Source organism: Capricornis sumatraensis, chromosome 12 (assembly GCF_032405125.1).
Source record: "Capricornis sumatraensis isolate serow.1 chromosome 12, serow.2, whole genome shotgun sequence".
Taxonomy (NCBI): domain Eukaryota; kingdom Metazoa; phylum Chordata; class Mammalia; order Artiodactyla; family Bovidae; genus Capricornis; species Capricornis sumatraensis.
This window is the reverse complement of record NC_091080.1, coordinates 84,529,787-84,544,966: the sequence shown is the minus strand read 5'-3', so window position 1 is coordinate 84,544,966 and position 15,180 is coordinate 84,529,787. Positions and strand designations below refer to the sequence as shown.

Genomic DNA, 15,180 nt, shown 5'->3' with positions numbered 1-15,180 from the left:
GGGAGATGCACGCTTCCTATGACACCTCACTTCAGCTGACACCCCGGGCTATCTGGGCAGGGAGAAGGGAATGATGAGGGGTAGCGGGGAAAACAGAAGCAGAAAAGATTTCCGAATAAAAGCTGCTAAAGTTCCTCCATTGAGCTGAAAGACCATGGACTTTTCTTTAATACACCTTCCAGAGGCTGAGTTGAAGAAAAGAAGTGTGTTCCACAGGTGAGAAATTCTGAAATAAATGGAATGTACCTGGGACAGAAACCCTGGCTGAGGAAGCGCTTTCAACTCCACAGACTTGGACTGAGGGGGTTCTCCCAGTGACCCCCCCATGCTGGGTCACAGCAAGATCTCATCTCCCCCTCCCCACAGCTCGCGCTGGTAAATGAATCCTGTAAGCAAGCACGCACAGAAGACACCCCCTTTATGCTTTCGAAAACTCTTTCCCAAAAAGGAGAATACTGAGGAGGCTGAAAACAGCCCTGGACTGTGTTCAAAAACTCAAGCCAAGAAAGAACCTTCAGATTTGACATCTTAAATTAGCAGCAATGTTTAGACAAATCTATAATCGAGGAAAACATACATACACCCACACTCACACCAAAAAAGCTTGCCTTTCCACCCTCTCATGTCAAGTGGATAATTAATGAACTGTTTACTGTGACTATCTGATGATTTTTTTTTCACGCAGGAATTTTATATTAAGCACCTACTATGCGTCAGACGTTGTGCTGGGCACAAGCACAGAGGGGTGAACGCAGAGATTCCAGCTTCGTGGAAGAGACCAATCATAAGAAGGAAGTGCACCCATCCACATCCTGAGACTAAACTGAAGATGTGATGGGGGATTAGAGGCCGAGGGCAGAAAGGGGGGTGAGGGCGGGCATGCTTCAGCCCATGGGGCTGAGGGGAGTGCGGGCATGGCTTCACGCGTCTATCTTCTTTTTTTCTCTTACGTCCACTGTGGTGTTCTTATGAGCCAGGCACCATGCCCAGCGCCCATTTCATTTCATTCTAACCACTTTCTGTGCTATCATGGGCCCATTACAGATGAGGGGACCAGAAGGAGCTGGCTAGTCAGTGGCAAGGCCGGGGCTCTGTCTCAGGTCTGGGGTCTTGGGAAACTGTCTGAACCCCACTGGTCCTCAAAGCCTTCCTCGCTTAAGGAAGCAAGAGATGGTGATGATGCTGGGATGAGTGTGTGAGAAGGGTGGGAGGGGGTGAGAAGTGAGACAGAGAAGGGGTGAGAACAGACACACCCTGGAGGGCCACAGGAGGGCACTGGAAGGGTGCTAAGCAGTGAAGTGAGATGAACCAACTTGTGTATTTAAAACTAGTTTGGAGGAACCACAAGGAGACACCACTCCACACCACTAGGATGGCGACAATGAAAGCAATGGAAAATAACAAGCGCTGGCAAGGATACAGAGAAACTAGAACGCTTGTGCACAGCCAGCAGAACTGCCCAGTGGCCAGGGCAGCCGCTGTGGAAAACGGTTTGGTGGTTGCTCTGAAAGTTAAACACAGATTTACCACGTGGCCCAGCAATTCATTCCCAGGTACACGTCCAAAAGGATTTAAAACCAGTGCTCAAATCCTTGTGTATGGATGTTTACAACAGCACCATTCACATCTGTCAAATGTCCATCAACTGATGAATGGATAAACAGAATATAGCCTATACCTACAAAACTACAATTAGCATCTGCCTACAATGCAATACTGTTCAGCCATAACGGGGAGCAGAATACTGACTGATACATGATATAGATACGGATGAATCTCAAAACTGTTATTCTAGTTGAAAACATCCAGTCACACAAGGCCACATACTGCATGACTCCACCTGTATGAGATATACCAAAGAGGAGGAAACAGCCCAGTGGCTGCCTGGAGCTGGAGGAGGAGGACTAGGGAGTGGCTGCTGGCAGGCACAGGGTTTTTTTGGGGTGATGAAAATGTTTGGGAATAGAGATTATAGTTGTACAACACTAAATGTATTACACTGTATACTTTTAAATGGTTAATTTTATATTATGTAAATGTTACCTCAATTTAAAAAAATGGGTTGGAGGGGTATAGTGGATGTGCAAGACCCCCTTCATAGAGGTCCAGATGGGAGATGCTCACTTGAAAGGTGACACTGGAGACAAAGAGAACCACGAGACATTTCTGGAGGCAGACCCAACAAGTCTTGATAACAGAATATACATGCCAGTACCTCTGCAGGCGGCACGTAACATGGGAGGTGAGGAGGGTGGTGAGGCAGATCAATCACAAAGCTACTCCACGAGCTCAAACCTGACGAGAGGAGAGCAGACGTGGCAAGCAGAATAACGGCCCCCAAAGACATCCCTGGCCTAACTCCTGGAGCCCAGGAATGTGGCAGGTTACACGGCCAAGTGGAATTAAGGTTGCTAATCAGATGACCCCGAGACGGGGAGATTAGCCTGGATCATCCAGTAGGCTCAGCATAAACACAAACATCCTTGTAAGTGGAAGGATGAGGCAGAGGCAAGAGAACCAGAGAAATGGCAGCCTGAGAAGGATCTGACCCATGGCTGCTGGCTCTTGACGGAGGAAGGGGCCACGAGCCAAAATATCTGGGCAGTGCTAGAAGCCGGAGGAGCAAACGGACCCTCCCCCGAGGCCTCCACAAAGGGGTGCAGCTCCGCTGACACCTTGGTTTCAGCCCACTGGAGCCCACTGCAGACTCCTGACTTCCAGAAATGTAAAGTAAAAACTCTGCACTGTTTTAAGCCACCAAGTTTGTGATGATGTTACAGCAATAGGAAACTAACACAGCGGGGAAGAGTTGGCAGCTGAAGAAGAGAATCAACAGGCCTGGCAACAGACAGGGCATGGGTGGGAGGAGAGATGAGGGCGCCCCAGACGACGGGGAGTCGGGCCCGAGATGCCCTTAACGAAGGGACAGAGGAGCGAGCGCCGTCAGAGGGGCTGCGTTGCAGAGGGAAGGGGCAGAGGGCTGCTGCCTCAGAGTCTGGCGAAGGGCGACTTCGAGGAGCAAGTGGCATCTCTGACAGTCCTGAGGTGAGAGGCGGGAGGAAGAGTGTGAGCAAATCGGAGAGGGGACAGGGCTCGGCGGGTGTGGAGAAGGTGGGGGTTCTGGCCGAATGGCCCAAGGCGACGGGAGGAACACTGGCAAGGTGGGTGAGGGATGAGGGGGCCTGTGCCGCCATCCCGAGGAGTCCAGGCAGCAGACCGCTGGAGGGCATCAGGGAATTGATGCCATCTGGGGGGATGGGTCGGAGGACTGGAGGCCAGCTGTAGGAAACTGGGCAAGAAGTGGGTACGCGACTGTGAGTGTGGGGCTGCTGAGAGTAAGGCTTCTCCCCACTCTCAGGCATGTGTCCAGACCCCTGGTGAATCCAGACTGTTCTACAGCACAGGAGAGACTGATGACCCAAACTCACAGGCTGGACCTTTGTCCAGAGGATGGGGGATGGGGGAGGGACACCTCAAGCCTCTCTGATGCCCACACTTGCTTCCCTGGCAGAGGAAAGATTCTCTGTGCCGGCCGGCTCTTGCAGGTAGGACGTTTGTTAAAATGTGCTGCGCTCGGGTGGGGCAGCACACCAGGTTCGCACACGCTGGTTTTGTCAGTCTCTGAGCATCACTGGGCTTCCCCGGTGGCTCAGACGGTAAAGAATCCGCCTGCAGTGCAGGAGACCTGGGCTGCACCCCTTGGTTGGAAAGATCCCCTAGAGAAGGGAATGGCAACCCATCCCAGTATTCTTGCCTGGACAATCCCGTGGACAGGAGAGGCTTGTGGGCTACAGTCCCTGGGGTCACCAGGAGGCGAACACGACTGAAGGACCAGCACTTTCCCTTTCTGGGCATCACCAGGTGAACAGCTGACCATGAGAACTAAGAACACTGTGCTTCGAGCACTGGGGCATTTGTGGGGCAGGAGGAAGCTCGAGGGGGATGGGATGAAAGCAGAAGTCACACCTTTACTTTTCCAAGTCATGCTTGCAGATAACACTAATTTAGGACACATGCCTCTTCTTACTCCTGAGTTCTTCTAGGCTCTGTATTCCCACTACACCCCAATTACTTCAGAATCACAGCCCCTCTGTACTGCGGCAGTCAGCAGTCACTTGATTGAGGGCTTGGACAGAGCGCCTGCCAGAGGTCCCTACTGCAGAGAGAGAGAGGGAAACAGTGAAAACACCTCCTGACACCTGAGACCTAAAGCATGAGGATGAATAACGCATGAACAAACATCTCCCAAGATGGCAGGAGGGAAGGGTACAAATCAACCGATGCAGGCCGTGCCCCTAAATTTAGGGGAAGCAGAGCTTTTATTATCCTCAATCTCTGGTCAAATTGAACTCAAATGGACCAAAATAACCCATAGCTCAAAAAAGCCATATATTTCATATTTCTGAATTCTCCAAAGTCCTCTTGCTTGAGGTCAATAATTCCTTCCTAGATTACGGAATGTCAGTAGGCAGGAGGCGTCTAGTCCACCCTCTTTAACTGTGAGAAAATAAGGATCAGTTTAGACAAGGGCCTTGAATGAGGTCAAGGGCTAACAGCAGGGTCAGCGCTGGACTGGAACCCTAGAGGATCTATCCAGGGTCTTCCTGCTCATAACAGAGTTAGAAATCTGATCTTGTAAACTGCTTTTTCTTTTTTGACTTGTAAGAAAACCCTGAATAGCATCAATAAGAGATATTAGACCAACTCCAATTTTTAGGAGCTTGAATACTTTCTCCTTTAATCTGAACTATTTCGTGAAGGCAGAAATCACCCAAGGGTGACCTGTGACTCACTGGTACAATTTAAAGATGTTATCATTGTTTCAAAGAAACCCACTTTAGACTCAAACCCTTAATACCGGGCTTCTGTGCTCTGTCTAAAACAGGCACTAACAATCGCCAAAGGGTGGCAGTAGCCCAAAGGTCTACTGATGGATTCGCAGATAAAGTGTGGTATGGACACATAATGAGATATTAACCAGCCTTAAAAAGGAAGGAAATTCTGATTCCCCATAATATGGATGAACCTTCAGGACATTATGCTAAATGAAATAATCCAGATGCAAAAGACAAACATCACCTGCTTCCACTCACAGGAGAATACAGAACAGCCGTTTGTAAAACAGACTAGCGGTTACGGGACCCGGTGGGGGGGTGGGGGGTGGGGGGATGGGGAGTCACTGTTCAATGGGTACAGGGTTTCAGTCTCGGATGAGGAAAAGGTTCTGGAGACGGATGGTGGTGAAGATTGTAAAAGTGCTTAAAATGGTAAATGTATGTTATGTGTATTTTTACCACAATAAAAAAGGCACTAATCTCCAGATGCAGTATCTTTCAAACAGCAAATCTCTATCAGGCATTTACTGGGGCCAGGTACTGCTTCAGGGCCAAGGTACAGAGCAGCGGGATAAATACACCAAGCCCATGTTCTCAGGAACACGGAGGCTGGGGGTGGGGCAGACGACCTACAAACAGGTGAGCACACAGAACGGCAGGTGGAAGCGAGTGCAACGGAGAAAGACACCAGCGGGGCGAGACTGTGCTTCGTCGGGAAAGACCCCTCCAACGGTTGACGTCTAAGCAGACTTAAAGGGACAGAGTGCTGCGGGCTGACCCACGACCCTGAGGAGCTGGAAGGGGCAAGAGGAGGGAGGGGCCGATAAAGAAGCCCAGAGCTGCTTCTTAAATGTCTCATAAACTGTCATATCCACGGGGTCGCAGAGAGTCAGACACGACTGAGCGACTGAACGGAATTGAAATTGTCAAAGGGACCGTTTATAGGTCAGTATAGAAAGAAATATGCCTTCTACATCTATGTGTCTTTCATTCACGTTAAAATGAACAGGAAAACCTATTCCCCTATCTTTTACTAAGATGCACGCCTCTCAGGAGACAACTTACATCGTTCATTGTTAGGGCGCCCTCCAGTGTCTCCATATGAAAACAGCATCGGGCACGGATTATTTTTTTTCCCTCCTAAATTTTGGTTTTTGGCCAAAAAGTAAAGTGGGCATATCATCCTGCTCACAAAGAATCCTGTGAGATTAAGTAAGACAAGTCAAGTGGAAGTGCTTTAAAATAAGCCTGCACTTCTTGTAAGGTTGTGCAACATATACATATGTATGCAATGATGTAAAATGACTAGATAAACTTTTAGAAGGTTCATGTTTTAAAGTGCACTTTTTTTTTTTTTGGCAAAGTACAACTTACAGCTAAAAGGCAAACACAATCTACCACTAAATTTTAACGCTAATTTTACTAGGGGTGGCAAGTGCTGTCTTTACCATTTTTCAGTATTGGGGGGCTCTAAATATCAATAATAGAAGAGACCTACATATACTTACAGAGAATTTTGGTCACTCTGCTTTCTTGGTCAGAAATACAGCATGGAGTAAATGATGGTTACATTTTACATTTAGGAACTTTTACTTTGCATTTATGTGTACAGATTGTATATTATATACAATCCCATACAAAGTTTGTCAGAAAGATTGAAATCATATGTATAGTTTTATAACCTCTTTTTGGCACTTATCAATTTACTGTGGGAAATTTTTTATGTTAAAAAAAGAATACAGCATGGGGAAACAGTTCAGACAGACTTGTTCATATCAAGCAGCCTATTAAAATGGAATCCTTACTTTCTCATGGAAATTGGTTTTGGTTCTGTTATTATGGAATCAAGCACTTTTGTCAGTTTCAAAGCCTTAGAGGAAGACGTTACATGCAGTGTAGTTCTGAAAAGAACTTAGTAGAAGTTTAACTACGTGGCTGTTTACAGAAACACTTGCAGGCTGGGTCAGTGTGACGCTGAGGCCACAGAGGGAAAAGCCACCAGTGGTTACAGTCAGGAGACGGGGCTCTCTCTAGACCTGGCACCACTAGCTGTCTGACCAGCAGGAAAGACAGTCTCTGCTTATTTTACTGTGCATGAGTCTACTGATGCCAAGGAAAACGTGCAAGTAGGCCTCCAAAAGACATACTGCAATCCAGATATATCCAGCACCATTTCTGGAGGGCAATCTGACAACAAGCATCAAAAGGCTTAAGATGTCCACACTCTTTCACCCAGCAAGTTCATACACAGAAGATCACCTCCAAGAACTTAAGTAAGGGTAGCCACAGAGACCTGAATATAGGGACATCTATCTGTGCATTTCTTAAGAAAAACAAACAAACTTGGAGACACACACAATGAACAACTGCGGCTATATACAGAGAAACATATATGTGATGGCTGTGGAACAACAGCAAACACCAGTGCGCGAAGACTAGTGTGTGTGTGCTCGGCCACGTCTGACTCTTTGCCATCCCATGGACTGGAGTCTGCTGGGCTGTTCTGTCCATGAAATCTTCCAGGCAAGAATACTGGGGTGGGTTGCCATATCCTAAACTTTAACCAAAACATAAAATGAAAGCAACTAAATAAAAAGTCATCTGAAATCTGGCTTACAATTGAAAAAGGAAGGAAAGGAGGGAGGAAGGAACGGAAAACGAGACAAAGAAGGGAAGGAAAGAAAAAAGGAAGGAAGCAGGACTTCCCTAGTGGTCCGGTGGTTAAGAATTCACTTTGCAATGCAGGGGACACGGGTTCGATTCCTGGTTGGGGAACTACGATCCTACATGCTGTGGAGCAACTAGGCGCACACATCACAACTAGAGAATCCTCGCACCGCAAAGAAAAATCCTGCGCGCAGCAACTAATGCAGCCAGATAAAGAAAGAAGGAAGAAAGGAATGTCAATTCTGGGACCCACTTACTGTCTCTATCATTCAAATGAGTTATTTAATTGATAAGGTATCTTCAAGTAACAACATGAAATAAATTAAAACTTTTATGAATTATAATGGATTTAAATGTACACCCAAGTGACTTATATGAAAACACAAATACTATTTCTTCGGAATTTTCTTTATTGATTAGTAAAGTTTTAAACTTAACCTGTCAAGATCACGAGCAATGCACAGAGGATAAATAAGAAACATGTAACAACAGAACACAGCCCAGCTGCGCTCAGAGGCAAGAAAGCATTTTGTTTTTACAACTAACAACTCTTCCATTCTTAAGAATGTTCATCAAGCCCACCAACAGCCACTCCCCAAGGAGCCCAGCTTTCTTCTCCCTGTCTTCCTGACATCTCAGCCACATGCACCTGTGGGCTTCCCCACAGGGAATCAGTCATGTAGAAAATGGCAGCTCCTACAGAGCGGCCTCTGCAACACTTAGTTAAGGAAACTGTGACCAGAGGCTGTTTTCAGAAATTACATCCATCAGACCTTGGCTGTTGTAAAGCCATCACTGGAGAAAATAACCACTTCAGGAAGTGCCGATGCTCAGCAGTGTCAGCCTCCCCAGACGCTGCCTCACTGACCGTGTGAGGCTCGCCTACACCCGAGCATACGCGCTCACCTCTCAGACTCAGATGTGACCAGAGAATACCCATTCTCAGTGCCCCATTATGGAGTATTTCTAGAACAATACTCATGCCGTAAGAAGTGCTGATGCCACTCAAACATTCCACGAAGCAGGGATGCTCAGGAGAGTTCCCTGAGAGGACAGACTTTGGTGGCTACAGTTATTCAGAGTAGAAGAAAGAAGAGCACATGTTATGAAACTGTCCTCCAAGCCTTTCTGGATCCGTGGGGCCCGGAAGTGAGCAGGTGAAAGTCTCTCCGTTCCCATTCCCGCCTTTCCTCCCTACCCTTAGCATCTCCCTTGGCCAACCCAGTGACCTTCCTCTCAGGGTTCTAGCCCTCAGCAAAACTCTATACAAATGTACGAACGGTACAATGGGAGTGGAAGCCCTACACAGCTGGAATGGGTCCACCAGCGAAGCTTATGCTAATCTGCAGACTTGGCACAGCCTTGCTGGCGCACAGCCCCTGGCTGGGAATCTCCCTCCAGCGACATCTGCTCCAGGAGGCACCACCCACGTGCCTGTGCGTCTCCCAGCACAGGCCGAGCTGCCGCTTTCAGCTCTTGCTCGCCAGCTTGGTTACTGCCCACTAGTTCTGACTCTGGTTTTACATTTCCCACCAACTTCTCTGTCCAGGCCACGGGCATGTGGCCTGCCTCCAGGCTTCACCTGGTCTATCTACCCTCTTATGGTATTTCCTATTTCCTCAGAGTCTCTCACCTCTTCTCTGCAGCCCTACTCCTAGCAGAGGCTCTTTTTTCTCAAAAAAAAAAAAAAAAAAGCATTCCAAATACTCTTTCCCATCCCATTCTTTTAGTTGCTTAGTCATGTCTGACTCTTTGTGACCCAACTGACCATAGTCCTCCCATCTCATTCTTTTAGGAGGCCTTTCTAGAAGGCTCTAGGTCCAATTCTTGGACCTCTGGTCTACCATCTTAGATCACCTTTACTCCATCCTTCAGCCCTTCCTTTCTCTATCTCTACGGTAAATAACCATCCTTCTTTGCCTGAAACAGAGGAGCTTCCTGGAATGTGGGACCTTCAATGCTAAAACCAGGACAGTAGTCCTAGGCAAGTTGAGACAGCTGTTCCCTCTATCTCCCTAAACTAAAGTTTCTTTCTGCCTCATAACCCAAAACATCATTTTTTGTTTACAGCATCCCGTTTAGCTTCTCACTATGCATTTGGGCAACTAAAGTCAATTTCTAATGATGCCAACAAGTATTTAAAAATACCTAACACTTCGCACTGAGCTTTTAATATCAAGTCAAGTGACAAAGTACACATATTCTTAGAATTCTGAGTTCTTTTCAAAATGCTCACTCAAAAGTTTGTTCTTTTTAACCCCGGCCTCCTTTTTACCATTCTTTCTATAAAGGCTTTTCCCCTTGCTCGCTCACTGCTTTCATTCTTCTATGCCCTACAGTTTCTCCCCTCTGCACTCTTCTTCTCCCATCTCCATCCTCCATTCGAGTGGTTATTAAAAGATCAAATTAAACCCAAGGTAAGCTGAAGACAAAAAATAATGAATATTGGAACAGAAATCAATGAAATTGAAAACAGAAAACAGAGAAAAATCAATAAAACCAAAAACAGTTCTTTAAAGAGATCAATAAACTGAAAACTCTAGCCAGACTGATCAAGCAAAAAGCAGAGAAAAAAGGACTACAAATATCAGGCAGAGAGAGCAAGTCACTACTGACAATATGAACATGAAAAGGATGACAGGGCTGGAGGCAGGAGTGAGGGTTAGTTGCAAAAGGGCTCACGAGAACTTGGGGGATGGTAGAAATTCAGGGGTGACCTAAAACTGGCCCATGGGGATGCGCTGCACAATTCTATATTCAAGAATTGTTGCATACAATACTCTTACCAGCTGCTTTAGCTATTATCAAGGTTCTGGGACATTCTAAGCTTGATTTTCTGGAAGCTAGAGTGTTCCAACTTGCTGATAATAATTCAAGGAATGCTGCCCTTAAAGGGACCAACAGCAGCCAAACTTCTGTTATGATCCAAAGGGATATTTCCACAAATGATCATTTAGAAAAATTGGCTAGAGAAGCCCAACAACTGGCCTCAGAAAAAGGAAAACAAATCCGGAAATTACATAACTGTTGGTTTGATAAAAAGAGAAAGCTCTGGTTTGGGCAAAACAACAACTCAGCTAAAATTCCCACTCCTCGCCCCCATACCTGCATTAAACCACTGGTCTACTGACAAATGATGGAGAAGGGAATGGCAACCCACTCCAGTATTATTGCCTGGGGAATTCCATGGACAGCGGAGCCTGGTAGGCTGCAGTCCATGCGGTGGCAAAGAGTTGAACATGACTGAGCGACTACACACAACAACTGACAGATGATAGCCCTCATGCATCAGTACTGGTGGGGAAATTAACAAGGCCACAGAAGGTGTCTGCCTCACCTGTTACACAGTCCAAAGTACAATCCAGGGAAGCCATTCTTATTGCTCCCAGGTATCTTAACCTGTTTAATGAACCATCTGAGGTCTGGCAAATGAATTTTATACATTTACTCCATCTAGTGGATATAAATGTGTTTCACTCACGGCCTGTATGTTTCCCACTGAACCGAAGGCTTCCCCTGCAGAATTCCTCTCAAACTTCATAGTATTTAAGGAATCCATGTTTACTGGCCAGGCACTTCGACAAGAATGTGCTGTCTGTTTGGTTTTACAGCACTTTCATTGTACTTGCCACCCTCGATCATCTTGTTTATTTAAACACACTAACATCATTATTAAGACTCAATTGGCAAAACCTGTAGAGACACTCTAACTATTTTGGCCAAAAGCATTCCATTGATATTTCTAAATCTCAGATCCACCCCTTTGGAACTCATAAACTTGCATCCTTTGGAACAGTCACAGAATGTCCAATACACTTGACTCCTGCTTCTTTTGACCCACAGCTGATAAAAGCAGAGATACTCTAATATTGCAAAGGCCTAACTGGTGCTGTTAAAAGTAACCATGTTTTGGTAGAGCAATCTTTTCACAGTGTGCCCTCAGGAAATGAAGACCTTAAGTATCACACACTGATTGCAACCTGGAGATTTCATCTTTTGAAAAAGACACCTCCAGAACTCTCTTCAATCTCACTGGAAAGGCCTCTATCAGATACTGCTAACCAACCACTGTGCCACCAAACTCCAAGGAACAGACTCCTGGATTCACGTGACACCCCTGAATAAAGTTTGAAGTCTGACTGGAACTGCGTGTCACCTGGTGACCTGAAAGCAAAGATTTTCCAGAATGAAGAAGGTAACAACTGATGAGACAGCTTTCTATATACATACAATACGTAAAAATAATCATATATTAAAAAAGAAGAAAAGGGAACTATATAGATAAAATATTTCTCTATTGTCTGGAGTTAAGTCAGTATAAATCAAAAGTAGATTCTGATAAGATATATACGGTGATATACAAACAATTAAATACTATCCAGCCACAGGAAGGAATGGAGTTCTAATACATGCTACACACCATGGAAGACTCTTGAATTATGCTAAGTGAAATAAGCCAGAAACAAAATGACAAATATTGTGTGATTCCACTTATATGAAATACCTAAAAGAGGCAAATTTAAGAAGACAAAAAGTAGATTAGAGAATACCAGGTGCTAGGGAATGAGGAGTTACTGTTAATAGGTACAGAGTTTCTGTTTGGAGTGATGAAAAAACTGAGGGGATAATGATGATGTCTGCAAAGCACTGTGAATATGATAATGCCACTAATCTGTACACCCAAAATAGTTAAGATGGCAAAGCTTGTTATACATATTTTACCACACTTTTTTAAAGAGGCATATAGTAAGCCTGAGGGCAACCACTAAAAAAATAGTGAAAAAAATCATTAAAGAAATAAAAAATATCATGTAAGAAAATATTCACTTAATGCAAAAGAAAGCAACAGTAAAAGAATGTAAGAACAAAAAAGAGACGAAACATATAGAAACCAATACCAAATAAATACATCACAAGAAAGGAAAACTACAGACTAACGTCACTCATGAATATAGATGTAAAACCCTCAAAAAATATTCACAAATCAAATCCAACAATGTATACATAAAAAGAACTATAGGCCATGACCAAGTGGGATTTATTCCAGGTACACAAGGCTAGCCCAATATTCAGAAATCACTTAATATAATCTGCCACATCAACAGGCTAAAGAGAATCTTACTGTTTTACAAATGTATGAAATCACCTCACTGGAGGGGCTGAGGAGAAAAGGTGCTAACCCAAGTAACTGGAAATAAGTGGAATCTCTACGACTAAAGGGAAAGGAACTGTACCTAAGCTCCGGACTTTTAAAGTCTTTTCCCGTGAAGTATGGTCTAACAAGTCAGACACTGCTACATATACACTGAAATTGAATAACTAAGTGACTGGATAGTGTATGGTGGGAGCCAGGTCTCTCACTGTTGGGGTAAAAATTTACAAACAAGCCAGGTGAGCAGCCTAGAATGATCCATGTGGTAACGGGTTAGAATATAATATGAACTCACCTTTAGCTCAATATAGATGCAGACGGTTACATGAGAAATATTTCTAGATCTGCACATATGCATGGATTACTATTTACACAAATTTACAAAATTTACAGAAATTTACACAAATTTCTTTGCTCTGCCAGCTGAGAGGATTTAAGACATTCCTAGCCGTGGGCAGTTACGCGCCCCCAACGAGGGCAGGGTATTTCTGTAAATTCGTCGGTAGCAGCAGAGAGCTGCTGGGCTGGAGAAAGGAAAGGCAGGGAAGCACCAGGGACACCTCTGCAACAGAGGGCAACGCTGGAGGGTCGGGAAGAGGGCTCGTTAACTGCCTAACAGCAACGCTGCTGATGCTCTAAAAACAGAAGAGAAAAGCCACCAGAAGCCAGTCCACTGGCTTGAAGCGGAAGTGCTAGACAACTGGGATAGAAAGTAAGACCCCTGCAGGCAGACTTTTTAAAGCTGACCTTGGGCACATTTACTTTTCCCTTCCCCGTGTGTTCTGAAGGCGCCAGGACCCACAGAATTTAACCTGGGAAGGGGTCTGCATGAAAGCCCGCTGCCACAGCCTTGGTGGGGTGTCTAAGAGTGCTGAGAATAGGCCAGCGTGCTAAGAGGAATGAAGTGCATTATGAGCTTAGCCCCAGGAAACTTAGAAGTCAGTGACTGGGTCTGGTCACTGGACCCATTGTTGAAGAGGCCACAGAAGCTGGCCCCTTCATAGGCCAGAAAAGGACTTTCTGGAAGGGTCTGAGTACACCCTTTCAGGGGCTCCTCTGGCTTCACTGTTGACCCCAGAACCCGGAGAGATTACCAGACCAGGATCTAGGAAATGGGAAGGTGGGATGCACAAGCCAGGTGGCTCCTGGCATGGAACACCAGTGAGTCAGGAAGTACCGAGCAAGCAGATGTAACCAAGGTCCAGAGCAGGAGCCTCTGATTTGGTTTTTGAACCCAACTCTGCCATTCTCTGCTTTGTCAGTCAGCCTCTGCGAGCCCTGGTTTCCTCATCTTTATAAATGAGTCACCCAGCTTCTTTCCATAGTGATCAGGAAACAATGAGGGAACACATATGTGCATGTGGTTGGCAAACAAGCAAATCTCAACCAGTGGTTCTCAAAGCGTCATCTGAGGACACCTGGGGTGAGGAGGCGGCTCCCTGAGAACCTGTGAAAGGGTCTTCGAGGTCTTCCCTTTTCCAACTGGCTTGTGCATGAGCCTGGAGATTTCTAGGTAAACTTTCTCCAAGACAGGTGATATGCGACTCCAACTGTCCTTAATTAAACTGAAGACATTTTAAAAAATATAAAACCACGCCACTTTTTTTTAAAATATTTTTCATTAAAGATGCAATCTGGGTTCAATTTAAATGGATTTGTGATTTTAAAATGATGAAACTTTTAAATTAAAAAAAAATCAACAGATATAAGCAAAAACTCTTCGAGGTCTTCAATAATTTCTCAGCGAGTAAAGGGGTCCTGAGACCAAACAGTTTGGGAACCGCTGCGTGAACAAACAGGTGGAGGCGAGCCGCCTCCCGGCCCTACGTTCCTGGCTTCCCTGTGTGGGGCCGCGAGTTTTGTTTTCTGGGTTTGAGAGGTCGAACTTTTGTACCCATTTTACAGACTCAGGCTGCGGCCCTCCCGCACTGAGGCGCCGACACTGCGGGGGGTGGGGGCGACCCCCGCGGGGCGTTGCCGACCTTGGCAAAGGTCGAGCACGCGCGCTCGGGAGGTTCTCGGCGCTCGCGGCCCGCGGGGCTTCCCGCCAGGGGCCGAGGAGGCCGCGCCTGCGCAGCGCCGAGCCGAATCCCTACCCACAACGAGCGCGGCCGAGCGGCGGGGGACTGGGGACCTGCACTCACAGCCTAGGCAGCGCCGCCGCCGTCGCTCCTCGCGCCGCCCTCCTCAGCAATCGCTGCGCCATCTTCCCGACGCGCGCGCCCCGCCCTCGCTCTGTCCGTCTTCACTTCGTCCCGCCCCCTCCACGCCCCGCCCACTCCCCGCAAGCCACGCCCCCGCGCTCCGAGCTGCCCCCTCGGGCTGTCAGAGCTTCCAGGCTGAGTTCAGTTCAGTCTAATCGCTCAGTCGCGTCCGACTCTTTGCGACCCCATGAATCGCAGCACGCCAAGCCTCCCTGTCCGTCACCAACTCCCGGAGTTCACTCAGACTCGCGTCCATCGAGTTAGTGATGCCATCCAGCCATCTCATTCTCGGTCATCCCCTTCTCCTGCCCCCAATCCCTCC

At 46.5% G+C, this 15,180-nt stretch overlaps 1 protein-coding gene across 3 annotated transcripts in view; it reads right to left on the bottom strand.

Moving 5' to 3' along the window:
* The window catches only part of CLYBL (citramalyl-CoA lyase), a 222,631-nt gene extending 207,762 nt beyond the window's left edge, over positions 1-14,869 (bottom strand). For all 3 annotated transcript variants that reach the window (XM_068984529.1, XM_068984530.1, XM_068984531.1), the window contains exon 1: positions 14,799-14,869. In XM_068984529.1, coding sequence (XP_068840630.1) covers positions 14,799-14,860 — 62 coding nt within the window. In that variant the 5' untranslated portion in view covers positions 14,861-14,869. The remainder of the gene's footprint in view (positions 1-14,798) is intronic.
* Between the last annotated feature and the right edge of the window lie 311 nt (positions 14,870-15,180).